This window comes from Zonotrichia leucophrys, chromosome 12 (assembly GCF_028769735.1).
Source record: "Zonotrichia leucophrys gambelii isolate GWCS_2022_RI chromosome 12, RI_Zleu_2.0, whole genome shotgun sequence".
NCBI classification, from domain to species: Eukaryota; Metazoa; Chordata; class Aves; order Passeriformes; family Passerellidae; genus Zonotrichia; species Zonotrichia leucophrys.
In genome coordinates, this window is record NC_088182.1 from 13,790,402 (window position 1) to 13,806,334 (window position 15,933).

Here is a 15,933-nt window from a genome sequence, read left to right on the forward strand (position 1 = left end):
CAAATTTAAAACATTAAGTATTGAAACATGTTTCTCATCTTGACTGTTCCACAAATTGCCTTTCAGAAAGACATTAGACAGCAGAGGACACCAAAAAAGCCCTTTTCATCAGAGCAGGGTGACTGTAGTTTTCAGTTCACCCAAAAGCCATTTGCCTCTAGCATGGCTGCAGTGCTCTGAGCAAGACTTTATTTGCAGGCTAACACAAAATATACAGTAGTTTGGGATGGTGAAATATTTCTACAAAGACATATAAAGGAGCATATAAATACTATGAAAAATTTATATTCACCCTTCTTGCACAATTTAGCCCTTGAGGCATTGGGTGGCAGCTGTGCTGTGTTGGTGCAGGCCTGAGTGCAACTCTTGGCATTTCTGGCAGTGCAGCTGGAACTGCAGGCAAGAGTGGCTGGCACTAGTGCTTCAAACCATTTACAACAAAAAGTAACCTTTCTAACTTTCTGAGCAAAGCTTGACATTGTTCCTGTAAAACTCTGAGCTGTTTGGCTTTACAGCTTTCAGATTTACATTTCCTTAAAAGTCCATGTTTATGGCTTTTTCTGTTCAACTGGTTGCCTTCATCGTTCTGTGGGTATGAAGACCTTACATTTTTACTTAAAATGTAGCTTTGTTGCAGTCTTCCTATGGTTGCATTCTTGCAATGTGTAACACATCCTATAATGTTAAAGTTTCATGTTTATTTTACTCAAAGAAAGAAAAAGGTTGGAGGATGAGTCAAATCAAACACTTTGGTTTTCCCCTGAGAAAAGATGAAATCTGCTGTTGTTAATAACAATCTCATTACTGCAGCACTCTGTCAGTGCCTGTAACATCTCCCCAGCTCTCCTCGGGTGGAACCACTGCCCGCCCCTGCTCCGAGTTCTGCCCCAATGGATTCATCAGCCCCAGTGCCGGCACCGCGGGGCTCAGCTGGGAGAGCAGGGCCCGCCTCTGCCTGCTCTGGGCAGCACCAGGGGGAGGAGCAGGAGGCCAGAATGCCGACAGAAACAGCCAGAGCCTAAGCCAGAACCAGCACAGGCCATTGGTCTGTTGGTTCTGCTACAGCACAGGCAGACTGATGAGGTTTGTAAAACGAGAGCTGCACCAGCATGTGGCTGCCTGGGGCAGGGAAGGTGGCTGTTTGTGTTTCAATGGAATTGAACACAAAGCTGTATTTCCATTGTCTTCCAAGCTCTGCTGAGCCCCAAACCACTTCAGAATCCAGAGGGGGCCCTGTACTTCAGTTTCAGGTTTATTTTGGAGGGAAAGGAGTGATGTTTTTCAGAGGTTTCACATTTCAGTATTTCACATTGGCCATTTGGTTGTTAGGTTCACCTCATAAAGCAGTTCCTTTAGTACTGGAAATCTGGACAGCCAGGTTTGGGGAACTCTCCTGAAATACTCCTCCTAGGCAGCTTTCCTCATGCCTGTGGGATGAAGAAAAAGACAGCTGTCAGGACTGCTGTATTCACTGTATCCATGCAACTTTTTCAGTATTCTTCATGTTTTGTGTCCTTAAACATGAACCAGGAGTCTGTCTGAAGACCCAACAAGTGAAGACTCCCTCCAGCCCTTGAGTTTTTATTTAAGCTATAGAATTCTTACACAAGACACTGCCAGGAAATAATACCCCATACAGGGTGGACTATTAAAAATGTGAAAATGTTCTGCCACAGGGAAAGAGTCAAGACTAATTAATTTCCAAACCCAAGCAGCTGTAACGAACTGTAGTAAAATACTCCTTTTTTTAAAGGCAATCAAGATGGGAAATTGTCATTTAACTGAGTTGATCTTAATTCTTGGCCAAATCAAGGTCCAGGGAAGACATGCTGTCAGGAAAAAGAGCACTGTTACCTCTTGGCCTGAATCTGTCAATCAGAGGAACAAAACTGTCAAGGACACTCCGAATTCGGTACACTGGGTGTGAAAACAAACATATAAGGTAAGCAACGTAAAACATAAAAAAGTAAAAAATGGCAAAACCCAAACACTGACACTTGTTTAAACAAGCACATCTGCAATATCATTAATAAGAAAGATCAGGCTGAGTCATGAGAGAACCATCCACAACCTCCCACCATGTTAACATGAGATTACAGAGGAGACAAGTTCTTGGTTGGGGAGCCATAACTTGCTGCTGGTAGCAGCACTCCTATACCATCCTTAAGGATTGTCAAAATGCACAGGTTTTAATATTTCCAGTAGCTGCTGCCCCAAGCTCATCCTCAGTCCCAGGGGAATGCATGGCAGCCAGGATGCACAGCATCTTATCCAGTGGATCTGGGAAGACAGGCCTGGCTGCTAAAATTACTCGTTGTCATGGCAACACAGCATTCGGCCATTGCTGCAGAAAGAGGTGACTCAGGGTCTTGTGATCACTGAGAAGGAAAAATGAGTCAACCTCTCCCTTCAGTAGCACTAAGGCTGCTTGTCTGCATCCCCTCTGTAATTGGGAGATGTTGGGGGAGTTTCATGGTGAGTTACAGAATCTCAGCCCCAGCAGTTTCATGGGCTGTGGCAACTGCGTGACCTTGTCCTTAGAGCAGGGACACAGCTGCTGCTGGAGGGACACTTACCTAGACCAAAGTATATCCCAGTGGTTTCCAGGGAAGCAAAGGTGATTAAACCAATCCCAAGAGAAATAGTCCAATCTAAGGCAACAAAATAAATGTTAGCTTTGCTCATTTTTCTACTGTGCAACAATACATCCTTCTATTGAATCTTGCCTTACCTTTGTGGTAGTAGTAGCAAACTAGTAAAGCTCCAATTGCAAAGCAAAGAATGACAAAATGAAAGAATTCATCTGAAATTGAGAGGGAAGATTAGGTCACAACTGCAGCCATGGCCCTTCCAAATTCATCTTTAGCTACAGAGTATCACTCATGGAATTAAATCAATTTCCCTGAGATTTCTCAGGGACTAGGCTCAACATTGTGAGAAGCCTCGATGATTTTCATCACCAAGCCTTGATGCACTTCAACAAAGCACTGATGTTGGAAAAATAAAGGATTTTTGAACCAGAGATCTTATTCTTGGACTAAGGTTCAACAGGTTTGCCATCAGTTTGATTCAATAAATCAATTACCATCCTTCCGTATGCCCATCCACCGTACTGTGCACTGAGGGGGGTGAGTGCTCTCCTCATAAGCTACAAAAAAGAGAAGTCTTTCAGTACCATAGAACTGTGAATTCAAGGAGTTCAAAGTTTATTTCCCTTTTTCTATCTGAAATAGATTGTCAGAGCAGAATATATGTAAAACTGTTTGTTGGTCTGCAAACCTTTCAGAAAGATCAAATTAGCAATTTTAAAATCACTCCAAAGAGCATGGGTTTAAAAATGAATTTTAAAAAGTATAACCAGATGGCTGCATTAACAATACTGAATTGTTTTAAAGCACTCTGAGTCTTTTCTGCCTCTTCTGGGACAAGCCATAGTCTCAGAATGACAGTGGGGGAGTAAAGCCACAGTACAAGGGAGCTTCAGTTTGATTCCTGGGTGCTTTGCACAACCACAGGCACACTAAAAAGCTCCCCTTCATTACTGAGGGTGTGAGAACCATCCCTCTACTAACACCTGACACCAAGTACTTCTGCACCTCCCAGAGTGAGACCTGCTGCTGAAATGAGTCTCCTGCAGCTACACTGGCAAAGAGAAAAACAACATAAGAACAAATAAGGTATTTTAGAAGTTTAAACACAGAGCAGTTTGCTCTTTGTCATGAGCAGAGTTGCCAAATTCTCTTTTCTCTCCACCTGTATTGCCAGAAAGAGCTGAGTCTTTTACCATCTCTCCAACAACAGGTTTAAAGCAGCAGTTTTTTCCTTTTGTCTTTGTTGGTGGTTTGAGCAGCCCCTGAGGCACCTGCTGCACCCAAGCCTTTGGGAGTTCATTCAGAACAAGTTTCAGGTGCTGATTTCCCCTTCACTGGGCAGCCTCTGCCTGGCAGTGAATTCTCTCTAAAGATGTAACAGGTGAGTACTAGAGGGGTCCTTTACATGAGATGTAGACTTTTGCTGTGGTGCTTTTGAACCACAGAACAACTAAACCTTGAACAGAACCTCTGCTCTGGGTCACCTGATACAGACATCAGATCTTTGCCTCTTTGAGCAGTCTGGATTGATCACATTCTGGTTTGGGGGCAAACTCAATTATTTTCTTATTAAAAACATAGTATTGCATTATTCTGACTCACAGATACAACTCTGTGCATTTGTATGAATGATATATAGATAAAGAATTTAGCAGAACATCAATTCACACTTGGCAAGTGTCTGTCCTGTATTACTCTACTTCCTAAATGCAACAGTCCCACTGTAACTTGGCATCATGGAATGACTTGCACAGTATTTTTTCTGTTAAAGCATTCCATGTTATTACCTGTTTTCAACCTTCAACTTTTTGATTAGGCAATCTCTAGGCATCAAGGAGCTGGAATTGCCCTCATCACACTAAGCAAAACTCCTGAAAGAACATCCACAAAATAAACTTATTTGCATGTTTGTACTCACCATCTACATCTGAATCTTCTCTTCTGGCAATCTCTGAAAAGAAATATAGTTTTGTTACTTCTGATGGAAAAAATACAAATATAGAGCTTCCCACTGCACTCAGCACCAAGAAGCACAGTGAGCAATCACCTACCTGCAACAAAACCGGGGTGAGTGGCAAGGGGAAAAGTACCATGACCCTTTCTGCACCTGGCAGTGTGGGGAGAATATGGCCCTGCAATGGAACCCTCTGCCCTGATGTTCCTGTGGCTCCTTGTGGATAGGTAACTCAAAAACCTCCCCAAGGGATTATACTGCAATTTCTAACTTTCCACTGCACAGAACAGAAGTGGAGCAGATGTCCTCTCCAAAGGCTGCTCCACTGGGCTGTTTGTCTCTCCTAACTCATCCTCTGGCCTTGGCCTGGGCACAGGAGGGATGAGCTCAGTAATGCAATTAAGCTGCTGGCAATTTCCTGCTGTGGGCTTTTACAAACATTCTGGGGCTGTGCAGAGTGTCTGGTGGGAGGAAGTCTGCCTTCACACTGCCTGTCTGTGCAGGCCTCTTGCCTGGCACTGTTGCTTTGCTGCTGAGGCTTTCACCTGGCACCTCCTGCTGGGAATGCTGTGCACTCAGAGCCAAGCATCACTGCTGGCAGAAAGCAGGTTCCAGCTCCTCCCAGCCTTGCACCCCTGCTCAGCAGGGGACAGAGGGCTTCAGGGAATGCTAAGAACTGCCTCTAGCTTTTTTGGCTAAGACTGAACAGTTGCCCAACAGAACTGCTGGGTTTTTCCCTAAAAAATGACTGCTATGAGCTGATCTTCTGAGAACCTGGCAGGCCTACAAAAATGGGTTGATCTGCCAGAACACCTTGTGCAAATCACCTGCTGTCAGCCAGGCACTACCACAGCCTTGCAACAGAATGCGTGCACCATGCCCAGGCCCAACACCAGGCTAACTGGAAACCAAGGGATTTACAGCCTGAGTTATTTTTAAATGTCTCAGCAGGTCAGAAAGAAGGCACAGCAGTTATAGTCATTCCAGCAGGATGAGGTGACCTGGGAGCACTTACCTGAATCTCTGTAGGGAACCACCTCCTCTGGTATTCCTAAAACATGACACAGAGATGAGGTAGGTTAAAACCTGCAGTGAGGGTGTCTGTGCCAGTGCAGCCCATCAGCTCCCTGAAATCAGTGCGGGTGTGTAACAGAGACAAGGAAGAGACCGACTCTAACCCCTTAAAGAGGGTGCCTCTGCTGGGGGTTATGCAGTAAAAAAGTGGGAAATGAGTGAATTCTTCCCCCCTGCTATTCCATCTCTCCAAGTATCTGGAGGGGTAGAATGATTCAGGTAGAATCAGACTCCTGTGAGACAGATTAGATCTTCTAATTTCAATTTTAAATTAACTGCTCTTACATTTGGGCTGAACTCAGTTTAAGACATTAATTAAAATATTAACGCTTTACATTTTTACATCCATAATTGTATAGGTATTTCTGTGTATTGACACAGCACATTTTCCTCATCTGCATTGTACTTATTTTCCACTTTTCCTTTGGTAGGAAAGGAAAATCCTCAGGAACAAGGTGGCCCTTGCTGATGATCTCCAGTCAGTGCTGTGGGCTGACTGCAGCCCCTCTAAGCAGTGGCTGTGACTGTGACAGATGTTTTCAGAACCCTCTTGCTGCATTTCAGTGGCAGCTGTGCAGACCCAGGCAGCAGGACTCCTCCCACAACAGCAGATTTTGCTGCTTTCCTGGTTCAACTCTGAGCACAGGGCATGGCTGAGTGTCAGCATTAGTTGACCTTCAACTTGTAGGAAATGTCTTTCCTACAGCCAAATTCTGACTTGTCTTTCTTTTACATCTACGCATTAATATACCTTTGCTCAACAGCCAAAGCAAAGAATACAAAAAATAATCCCTTTTTGGTTTACATTGGTTGCCTCTAGTAATGTCCTACCTCCAAGTAACTGGTCTTCAATCTTCTGTATTCTTATTCTTAAATATTCCTCATCACTGTCTGGATAGGAGAAAATATTTGTTCATCAGAGTAAAGAAAAATGTGCTAGCAGCATCAGAAACAACAGCACTGTAGTTGTTTGCTCACAATGTAACCATATGAAGGTAAAAATCAAGGCTTTGAAATGCAGGGATCACTATTGGCTGCTTTTGCTTCACAGCTCCCTTCAAAGCTGGCTGGATAGGTGAAGCTCAGCAAAACCTGAAGATGGATTAACTTGTATAAAGGACTGTAGAGAGAAGTTAGGATCTTTTATTTGGGGAAGGAATTTGCAGCAGATTTCTATATTTCTGAAACCAACGTCCACAAGAGTGGGTGGCAGCCACTGTTTTGCTGATTATGAATGAGGTACTGATGATTTTCTACATTCTCTCTTTTGCACAATTTCTTACTTAATTCAGAGCTCTACAGAATTGCCACATCTCCTTTGACAATCCTTACAAACATGCAGTCAGACTAAATTATGTATCATGAAAAATAAAATAAATCCTCTTTACCTTGTGTATCTTCATCCATGGACTCCTGGGCTGAGTTTTCAGACTTTTTGTCCTCTTCTGAATATAGAAAATTCCTTTCCAAACTCTTCAGGAGTTTCAATTTTTCATCTTTTTTATAAAGAGAGAAAAAAAAAACATTATCAGTGACTACATTTGCTATTTTACAATTACAAATTTCCCAATGCTTTATTAAAAGTTGCCTGACAGGAAATCAGACCCTTTGTCTAATTTCAGTTGTGTTTTTAGCACACAAAGGGTAGTACAAAGCATCAAATGAAAACACCACACACACTACAGTTTAGACCTTCTTAACTGGTTGTGGTAGACACCTAAATTTTCATATTCTGGCGTTTAATTATTCATAATGTTACCCCTGTGCAGATTCCCACTCCCTGAAGCAGCAGCAGCTGGAGAGGAGCAGTTCACCCTGCCCTGGGCTACTCCTGCCAGGGCTCCCAGTGCCGACGCCGCGGCTGCAGCTCCCTCTCGTGGCACAGGAGCACAGCCCTGACAGCCAGGCCATGCCAGGATCCCAACTGCTGCTGCCTCCTGTGGCCAGGGGTGACCCTGAACACCATCTCTTCATCTGGAGGCACAGGCAGGTAGATGGAATTCGAGGCTGCTCACAGCCCAAAGGTCTTGTTACCAACATTCCTGCTCTGAGAGATGACCAAAGCTGGGCTGTGCACCAGGCTGGGAGGTCTCTCCCCTTCAGGAACATGTTTAATCAAGGCAGAAGGAGGAACAGGATATCCTTGAGGGTCCCCAGATAAATTTAGGGTCATCTTAAGTGAGTGCTCCTTTGTCATCTGTTAAAGACAATTAATGACTATGGACCCTGTGAAACTGCCCTTAGTTCCTTACTGCACAACCAGGCAATTAAGTCTCTTTTATTTTGTTGCCAGGTTCAGCACCCTGTGTGCCATCCCCTGTCCATTCCTTTTAGTTTTACATGTGCTGCTAGGGAATTATATTTGTACAAGTATTTTCATTTTTAGTTTTACATGTGCTGCTAGGGAATTGTATTTGCACAAATATTTTACTGGCTCAGCTCTGATTTCCTACCACTGTGAGTGCTCAGGGGGGTCATGGCTGGCTGGATAACAGTCTGTGCAAAAACATCAGGGAAAACGTTCTCAAGTCAGAGAAACTTCTTTGGCAGCACCATCCCAGGACAGGCTCTCTCCCTAAACACAGGTGGGTTTTCCCCAGAAGAAGCCAAGTCTAAGTGCAATAAAATACTAACTTTGGCTCTCCTTACCACCACACCTAACTGCTTTTCCTGAGCAGCACTTCCAGACAGTTCAGTTGCTCACTAATAATCACTTCCAAGCACATACCAGTGTTCAAGCTGCTGTCAAGTCCCACTGACAGCTGACAGGAGGACAGGTAGGACTCACCCTTTCCCTTGGAGCTGAGCAGCTGCGTGTACCCAGATGGGTTGGAAGTCTTCAGCAAAAGGTAAAGAAGAACCATTGCCCTGGCTCCTTTCTTCTCTATGGCTTTCAGGCAGGCAGCACAGCCTCCAGGGAGGTCATCACAGCTGTTAAGGAGCTGGAAAGGAGGTCAGTAACTAGCAAATGGTCTTTCCAATAAAACACAGCCTGTAGAAGCACACCCTGATGGGCAAATGAGTGTATCCCACCCTGTGGGAAATGTAACCCCCTGCTCCCACTACACAAAGGGAAAACTGGGGACACAGTCATGTCAAAGAAGGGAAGAGAATGTAAACTCCATTCAGCAACTGGGAGCAGAGCCATCAGCTGGGAAAAACAGCATGGTGGGCAATAGTTAACTAATCAGAGAGCAGGAGAAATACAGCTATAGGATCTGAAAAAGGCCATGCAATTGCTGCAGTTTCTCACAGCAAAATGTGACTAACAATGGTCCTGCCTAGAACACACTGAGCTGAGCTGATCCTGAGGAATTTATACAGAGCCAGTTCTTTTTGCACATGGAGAGCAGTGAAATAAAAAGGAGTGGCCTGAACCTCATTTATCTAAGTGCCCTGTTACACCTTCTAATATATATTTCAGTACATCAGCTAGTGGGACTGTGTTCTCTCTCCCCAGAATATAGGAGAAAAGTAAAATAACAAGGATAAGTGTTCCTTTGGTAACTTACATTGTTCTTTTCTTCAGTATTGAGGATAGGTGGGTCAGTAGTGGCCAAGCATTTCACAAGTGATTCCCAGAAGGACTGGTTCATTTTCTCATGATTCTCCAAGTAATTGGCATCAGCAGCAAAAGCTCTCTGAAAAATGTCTGTAAGGAAAACAAACCTGTCACTGTGCAGGAGCAGGGGGGGTTTCATGGCAGAGTTCCTGTGGTGCTCAGGTATGGAGACAGACACCAGGCTGTAACACACTGCCCAGTAACAGCACACAGGAAAGAGCTGCTGTATTGTATAAAGCATCTCAGTCTGCCACAAAACACTAGACAAATGTCAATACTCCATAGGAATGACTGAGTCTCTGTGATGCTGTTGTCTCAGTTAGAGAAGCATGGCAAGTGTTCCCAAAGTATTCCTAGCTATTTAACAAGTGTTTATTCTGACCCTGCTGTTTTACAGACAGGCACAAAGACCCCAAGGACTGCATACCAAGGCACTGAGATTGCTCATCAGGCATTTAATGCACAGTAAAGTCTCCTTCATGTATCTAAATTCCCACTTGCATGTGCACAAAGCCTAACAGGAGCCTGTGGAAGAGCTGGGAATTGAGTGCTGGTCACTCTTTACAAGCAAGGAGATGGATAGGGTGTGTTTTCAGAGGAAACATTTTATTGACTCATATCCAGCCTGGCAAACACTGCTGTGCACTGTGCATGAGCCAAAGCTCTGATCTTTGTGTGCTTCCCTCACCTTGCTGTTCTTCAGTAAGATCTGGGACTGGGACATCCAAATTCTCCATTGCTGTGCCTGTTTGAGAGGGGAGAAAAAGCACATTTAGAATCAGGTCACTGACCTTCCTGGTTTTCTGCCTGTGATTTTCTGCAAACACAGTGTCTGTCTCTGGGCCTTTCAGTTTTGAAATCACTTCTCTGTTTCACATCATGATTCATTTACCCTCCTGGGACCCAATTCTTGACTCCTCCAAGTGAGCCCTACTGGCCTTTGGTTATTAGGAAAGAACAAAAGTCTGATCATCATGAGTAAAACAAAAAGAAGTCAGACTTGATCATTCACATTGTTGTTTTGTAAAGCTACCAAGGTGTCTAATTAAACATTTACCACAGATGTGAGTAACCTAATAGGCTGGGTTCCATTCACGAAACAGAACAATTATCCTGTAGCTTTTACATCCCAATACTTAAAATGTATCAGCCAGGAAAAAGAGCAGAAATATTTCCTAGGAAAGTCCCACAAGACTTTGAACTCTTGCCTCACAGAAGACTTTGATACTTCAATGTCTGTTCTTCCCAAGTTGTCATGAAATTTCCATAAACTTTAGCTTTATGAATTACAAACTTTTAAGTGTTGATCCCAGACTAATTATTGGTATTTGCCAAAGAAACAAATGTTCTGACATCCCCAAAATTCAGCATTTAATTCATTTTGATAAACTTGCCACAGAAGTTTTGGGCTGAGGCTGGAATATTCTGATGGTGCACATTTTGTGCTGGCTGTGGTTCTGAACTGATGCCTCTGCCTAGCATGGTCCAGGCATTCTGCACTGATGCATCTCCCCTTGTGCAACACTGCAACCAACCAACAGCTGCACTGAGAGCTGCAAAAGGGTTTTGGGGAGCCTAAAGCACAGTTGCCACTATGCAGGATGCAACAGTCAAACAGTTTGTATGTCCACACATTTTCTTACAATATGATTTTGGATCCATTCAAGAAAACACTTCCAATCAAGCAGTTTGAAAACTAAGTATACCCTTCAAACTTCCAGAGGAAAACCTGTTTCTTTTCTCATTGGTATTAGGACAATCATATCAGTCCAAAAAACATTCTAATACAAAACCCAAAACAGGTCAGTAAATATCTTCAGAAGGATACTGTAACACATAAGCAAACACTCAAACAGAACAACTTTTTAGGGTGTCAGTTCTCAGACAGAGGAACTTAGACACAAACAGACTTCAAAAGACTTCTGGGAAAATTACATAACCACTTTCAAAGGATCAGCTCAGAAAACTTGGCTTACCTGCCTCCAAAGTGTATTGAGAGAAAACAATATTTTAACAACATTTTGAAATTATTCCAGTGATGAATCTATGCAAAAGATCTACAGATCTTCCCCTTCCCCTGACTTACATCCAGCCTTTGCTGCTGCAGCTGTGGCAGCAGCCCTGTGGGAGCTGTGAGCACCGATAGGGAATGCAGGAAATGCATCTGTCCCCTCTGTGGGTAAGCAGCAGCTGATGTGGAAATGTAGGAACCCAGCACGCCACACCCTGGACAGACTCGTTCTTGGCCACTCAGTGTCAGTTCACAGCACTTAGATATCTCCAGCTACAGTTTTCTGCCTTTTTCAGTCTCTTTCCTGCCTTCCTATTTGCTCAACTTAGACCTTGCAACAGTTGCTTGTTTAACCTAAATCCTTTATGCCTCTCTCTGGACTGTATAATTAAAATACCAGAGCTAAAGGAACAAAAGTACCTTAAATATAAACATTTGTCCCAGCTGATTAATTTAATTTCAGAAAATAATTTACAAGTATTCTGATATTTTACTGTCTAATGAAACTCAGGAGGTTTGTCTTTGGGGTTCCTCATACCTAGTGACTTTCAGTGGCATTTTAAGGCAGGTTGTTGTTCCCCTGACAGGAACCTGTCACAGCAGCTGCCCTATCCCAGCTTTGCATCATCCCAAAGACAAAGTGAGCAGGTTGGCACTACCTGACCTGTCCTGCCATGCACACAGGAAGAGCAGATTCAACAGTGAAGGCAGGGCAGGCACTGCCAACGTCATCTTCACCAGCTATCAGACTGATTTACTTCAAAACTATTCATTTGCTGGCCCAAATGAGCCAGCACACTGCTCAGCTGTTCCAGCAACAGAAACAGAGTTGCCCAATGCATTTTTGTATCCTGCTGTGGTAAGACCTGGATGCCACAGGAGGATCCAGGAGCACTCAGCATCTGCTCCCATCTCCCTTTCTGTGCCTCCAGCACAGCTCAGCCCAGTCAGTCACCAAGATTTACATTAGCCAAGGAAGTTGGGTAGCTAATTTCTCTTAGACTATGCACATTAATTCCCTTGTGGCTCTTCTGGAAAGAAAATCAGATCTAAACAAAGGATAAGTATAGGTGCCTAATTATTGTATGTTTTAAAAGTGACTTAGTTGATTATACCTCATAATGAGAGAAGGATGATGATATACAGGCATTTCAGCCTGGCCATGAGCTCACTGGGGAATGACATGAACAACAGACCTCACCTTGCTTTCCTCACTAAATCAGAATTTAATTGTAGTGAGGTCTTTTTAACGTGTTAGAATAAAACTTCTGTGAAGAGTCAGATTTAGAAAGGGAGGATAACAATTTCCATGAAGTTTTGCTTAGCTGATTAAATATATCTGAGGGAAATTGCTCAGTGGGAAAACAAAAAATATGCAAATAAAATAAAATAAGATTGTTTGAACTTCAAGACAAAAATCAGACAATCCCAGACCTTTTCCCTTTGAAACTGCTTTCACCTTTCATTTTAAGTTATATGCTGACACCTAAACCTGCTAAATTTTATTATAAAGTCCCTCAATTGCCTTCTCTCAAATCAAACCAAACCAACTTCTTAAAGCACACCTGCAAGTCTCAGGTTGGTCCTAGCTGTTGGTTCCACAGGAAGACGTCCTGGAGGGCCGTGGCCGTGGTGAAAGCTGAGTTTCTTCCTGTGAGACAACAAAAGCTGATCCACACCAGTTCCGTTTGAAACCTTCCTGCTCCAGGCTCCTCGGGCTGTGGTAATAACTCTGCTACCCTTCTGCTTGCCTTCCTGTTGTCAAATGCAGCTGAAATGTGACAGAGAAGCAGCAAAACTTGGACTTTTCACTCTCCTTGAACACAGGCTTGTAGAGAGACCCAGCAAGTGCAGGTCTCTGCAGCAAAGGCAGCTCCCAGCTCTGACAGCCCCATGGGGGTGAGCAAGGAGCAGGCATAGCCCAAGCACTCCTTGCAGCTCCAGCACTTCCTTCCTCCCCTGGCTTTCACAGCAGGCCCAGACACGGTGGCTGCACTGCTGCCAGCCCCACACCTGTGAGCCCTGGGGGGGTTGCTGCCCATTTTCCAGCTCTGCCTTAAGCATTGACATGCAACATTTGAAATTACTCAGTTTGTGTTTCTCCTTTCACACCCTGTGCCTCTCTGTGGTAGCTGTAAAGCTCTGAAGGAAGAATATTAGCTCATCAGAAGCCAGAAATGTTTATGCTCGTAGCCTGAGTAAAATTAAGGCAAACAAATCTTTCTCTTTGCATAAAGTATTGGGCTTGCTGCGAGGAATTTAGAGGAAAAAAAACTAATTAAAAGATGGGGAAGTTGAGTCAAAAAGACTCCAGTTGAGTCAGTAAGAGAGGTTATAGGGAAGTCCTGTAATCCCCACAGCACCAGCACCCTTTTCCTGTACGGTGGCTCAATGCCTCAAACAGCAGCCAATGACCCAGCAGTACCAAGAGCCAGCAGGCAGCCCCCCAGCACCCTCAGGCTTGGCCCCAAGAAGCCCCTGCACCCTCCCCAGCACTCACCTGCAGGGCCGTGTGGTGGTTCAGGATCCTGGCTCAGGGATCCCAGCCCAGGGAAGCGTCGGGGCCGGGGCCTCACCTGCAGGGCCGTGTGGTGGTTCAGGATCCTGGCTCAGGGATCCCAGCCCAGGGAAGCGTCGGGGCCGGGGCCTCACGTGGCCTCCCCTGAGTCACGGCTGAGCGGCGGCGGCTCCGTTGTCCTGTGGCTGCTGAGGTCACACTGCAGGCGTGTCCCCATGTCCCTGAGCCCCGGGGATGTGCCCATGGGCCAGTCCCACTGGCACAGAGAGAGGAGCTGTGCAGCTCCCAGCCAGCCTCAGGCAGTGATGGCCCTCAGCAGCCCTGAGCAGCCAGGACCCCTCACTCCTGCCTGTGGCTGCTCCAACACAGCCCCTGCTCAGGCTGGAGACCCAGCCCCGCTTGTTTGGCCTCCCTGGGACATCAGGAGACCCCAGCCCCGCTTGTTTGGCCTCCCTGGGACATGAGGAGGGCACTGGGGATGTAGAATCTGCTCTGTGGGGAGCGGCCTGGGCTCTGCTAAAGCTAAGCAGGGACACCATGATGAGGGTGTGGAAGGCCAGGCACGCTCCCCTCCTGCTCAGGGCATCCCAGGATGGCACAGGTGGACTGCCTGTGCAGCTGGGCCAGTGGTAGCAAAGGGAAACGTGCCCTCCACCCCACCTGTCCCCAGCAGCCACAGAGGGTGCTGACAACACAGACCCTGTGGCTCTGCTCATCCAATACCCACTGTAAGGACACTGGTGCTCCCCTCCAGCCCTTCTCAGCCCCTGTGAACACATCTTATAGCACAACAGTATCTGCAGCCACCCAGGGCTGTTTGCTGTTCAGGACAGCTGCTCCCTCACTGGCAGGTGATGCTTTCTGAGCCAGCCAGCCTCCACCACAAGGAAACAGGAGTAGGAAAGGAGGGGATAAATTCCTGCAGTGCACCACAGCACAAGGTGGCAGATGTTTGTTCACCTGAAAATGTATGTGAGGAGTGACAGCCAGTGTCAAAGGAGACTCCTTGGGACACTCCAATAGCACAGTGGCTGTTGATTCCACAAGGTGTGGCCATGAAAGTAATTTGTCATATTCAGCTAATGGTTTGACCCTGGTGCAGTTGGTAGCCCAGGAAGGATTGTACTCCCTCCCTCTGCTCTCCTCACTTCTTCATCTCCTGATGCTTCTGGAGTGACTGGGACACGGGTGAAGTAAGTTATACCTACTAAAGTAGGTGTGCATTTATTTTTAACAGTTTGTTTGGCTGTTTGCTGTGGAGTTTTTGTATTTTTTAGAGGGGGAAAGGATTGAGGTTTGTGGTTTTTAAGTCAGGTATTCCACTACTTTTCTACAAGTGCCTATTCAAGTGCCTTGTCTCACCTCCCCTGACATTTTTAATTACATGTAACACTGAACACTTAAAGCAGCAAATACCCTGCATCTACTGCTGGGAAGATTATAATGCTTTATCATGTATTACATGTGTTTACCCGGCCATTATTTGGGAACTGTCCTCTGAGAGATTAAGGAGAATGGTGATTTATTCTTTGTATGCTGGGAAAACTGCTTCCAGGAGGGGTTTAGAGAGGTGAGACACAGGCAGAGCAGCTCTTATGCTTGACACTAATTGGGTGCAATGGGTGTGTGGATTTGTCACACAGGCAGGTTGCATGAGAAATGTAGAAATATTGCTAAGTGAGTGTAGGAGGGGCCCAGTGATGGAACACAGAGTAGTTATTGCTCATTATGTCATCACATTTCTGACAGATTTAAACAGTCCCATGACTCCTCTTGCCCTACCCTGACTTTCATCCAATGGGGTGGTTAAATTACTCCCTCCTGTGCTACTTACTTACTTGCTACTTATTTTGCTTTAAATAAAGTCTGCTTCAACGATTGTTGTGAGCCTGTGAAGCACAGGTAAGTGCAGGGGGATTATGCCTCACTGCCAGCTGTACTTTGCAGGCTACAGGTAGTTTACAGCTACCTTTCTACTTTTAAACTATGAGACTTGAGAGAGAAGAAAAAAGCAATAAACAGTGAATACAACTCACTTCCTAACCTTCCAGACCATCATTGAACCAGTAACACCCTGTTATGCTGAAATCAGGTGAAAGATGTTTGCTTTTGGCTGGGACAAAGCCTGAGATTTTGCTATGAAAGCTTGTGGAATCATGAGTAGATCATGTTGTACCTTACTATGATTTTTGGAAATTTTTTTCTCATTCTGTACCCTTCTGT

The 15,933-nt window shown here is 45.0% G+C and overlaps 1 protein-coding gene across 2 annotated transcripts; it reads right to left on the bottom strand.

Annotated features, from left to right (window-relative positions):
• Positions 1-614: 614 nt before the first annotated feature.
• TMEM40 (transmembrane protein 40) lies at positions 615-15,933 on the bottom strand. 2 transcript variants are annotated; one of them, XM_064724502.1, is made up of 14 exons: positions 13,769-15,933; positions 12,758-12,963; positions 9,870-9,926; positions 9,132-9,271; positions 8,408-8,561; positions 7,008-7,115; positions 6,451-6,510; positions 5,561-5,596; positions 4,510-4,542; positions 3,086-3,148; positions 2,732-2,803; positions 2,577-2,651; positions 1,855-1,917; positions 615-1,427 (listed from the first exon to the last, which is right to left on the bottom strand). In XM_064724502.1, the coding sequence occupies exons 3-14, from the start codon at positions 9,916-9,918 to the stop codon at positions 1,408-1,410; spliced, it is 873 nt and encodes a 290-aa protein (XP_064580572.1). In that variant the 5' UTR covers positions 9,919-9,926; positions 12,758-12,963; positions 13,769-15,933; the 3' UTR covers positions 615-1,407. The 2 variants fall into 2 exon arrangements, with proteins under 2 accessions (XP_064580572.1, XP_064580571.1); XM_064724501.1 differs by lacking the exon at positions 13,769-15,933 and adding an exon at positions 13,693-13,765.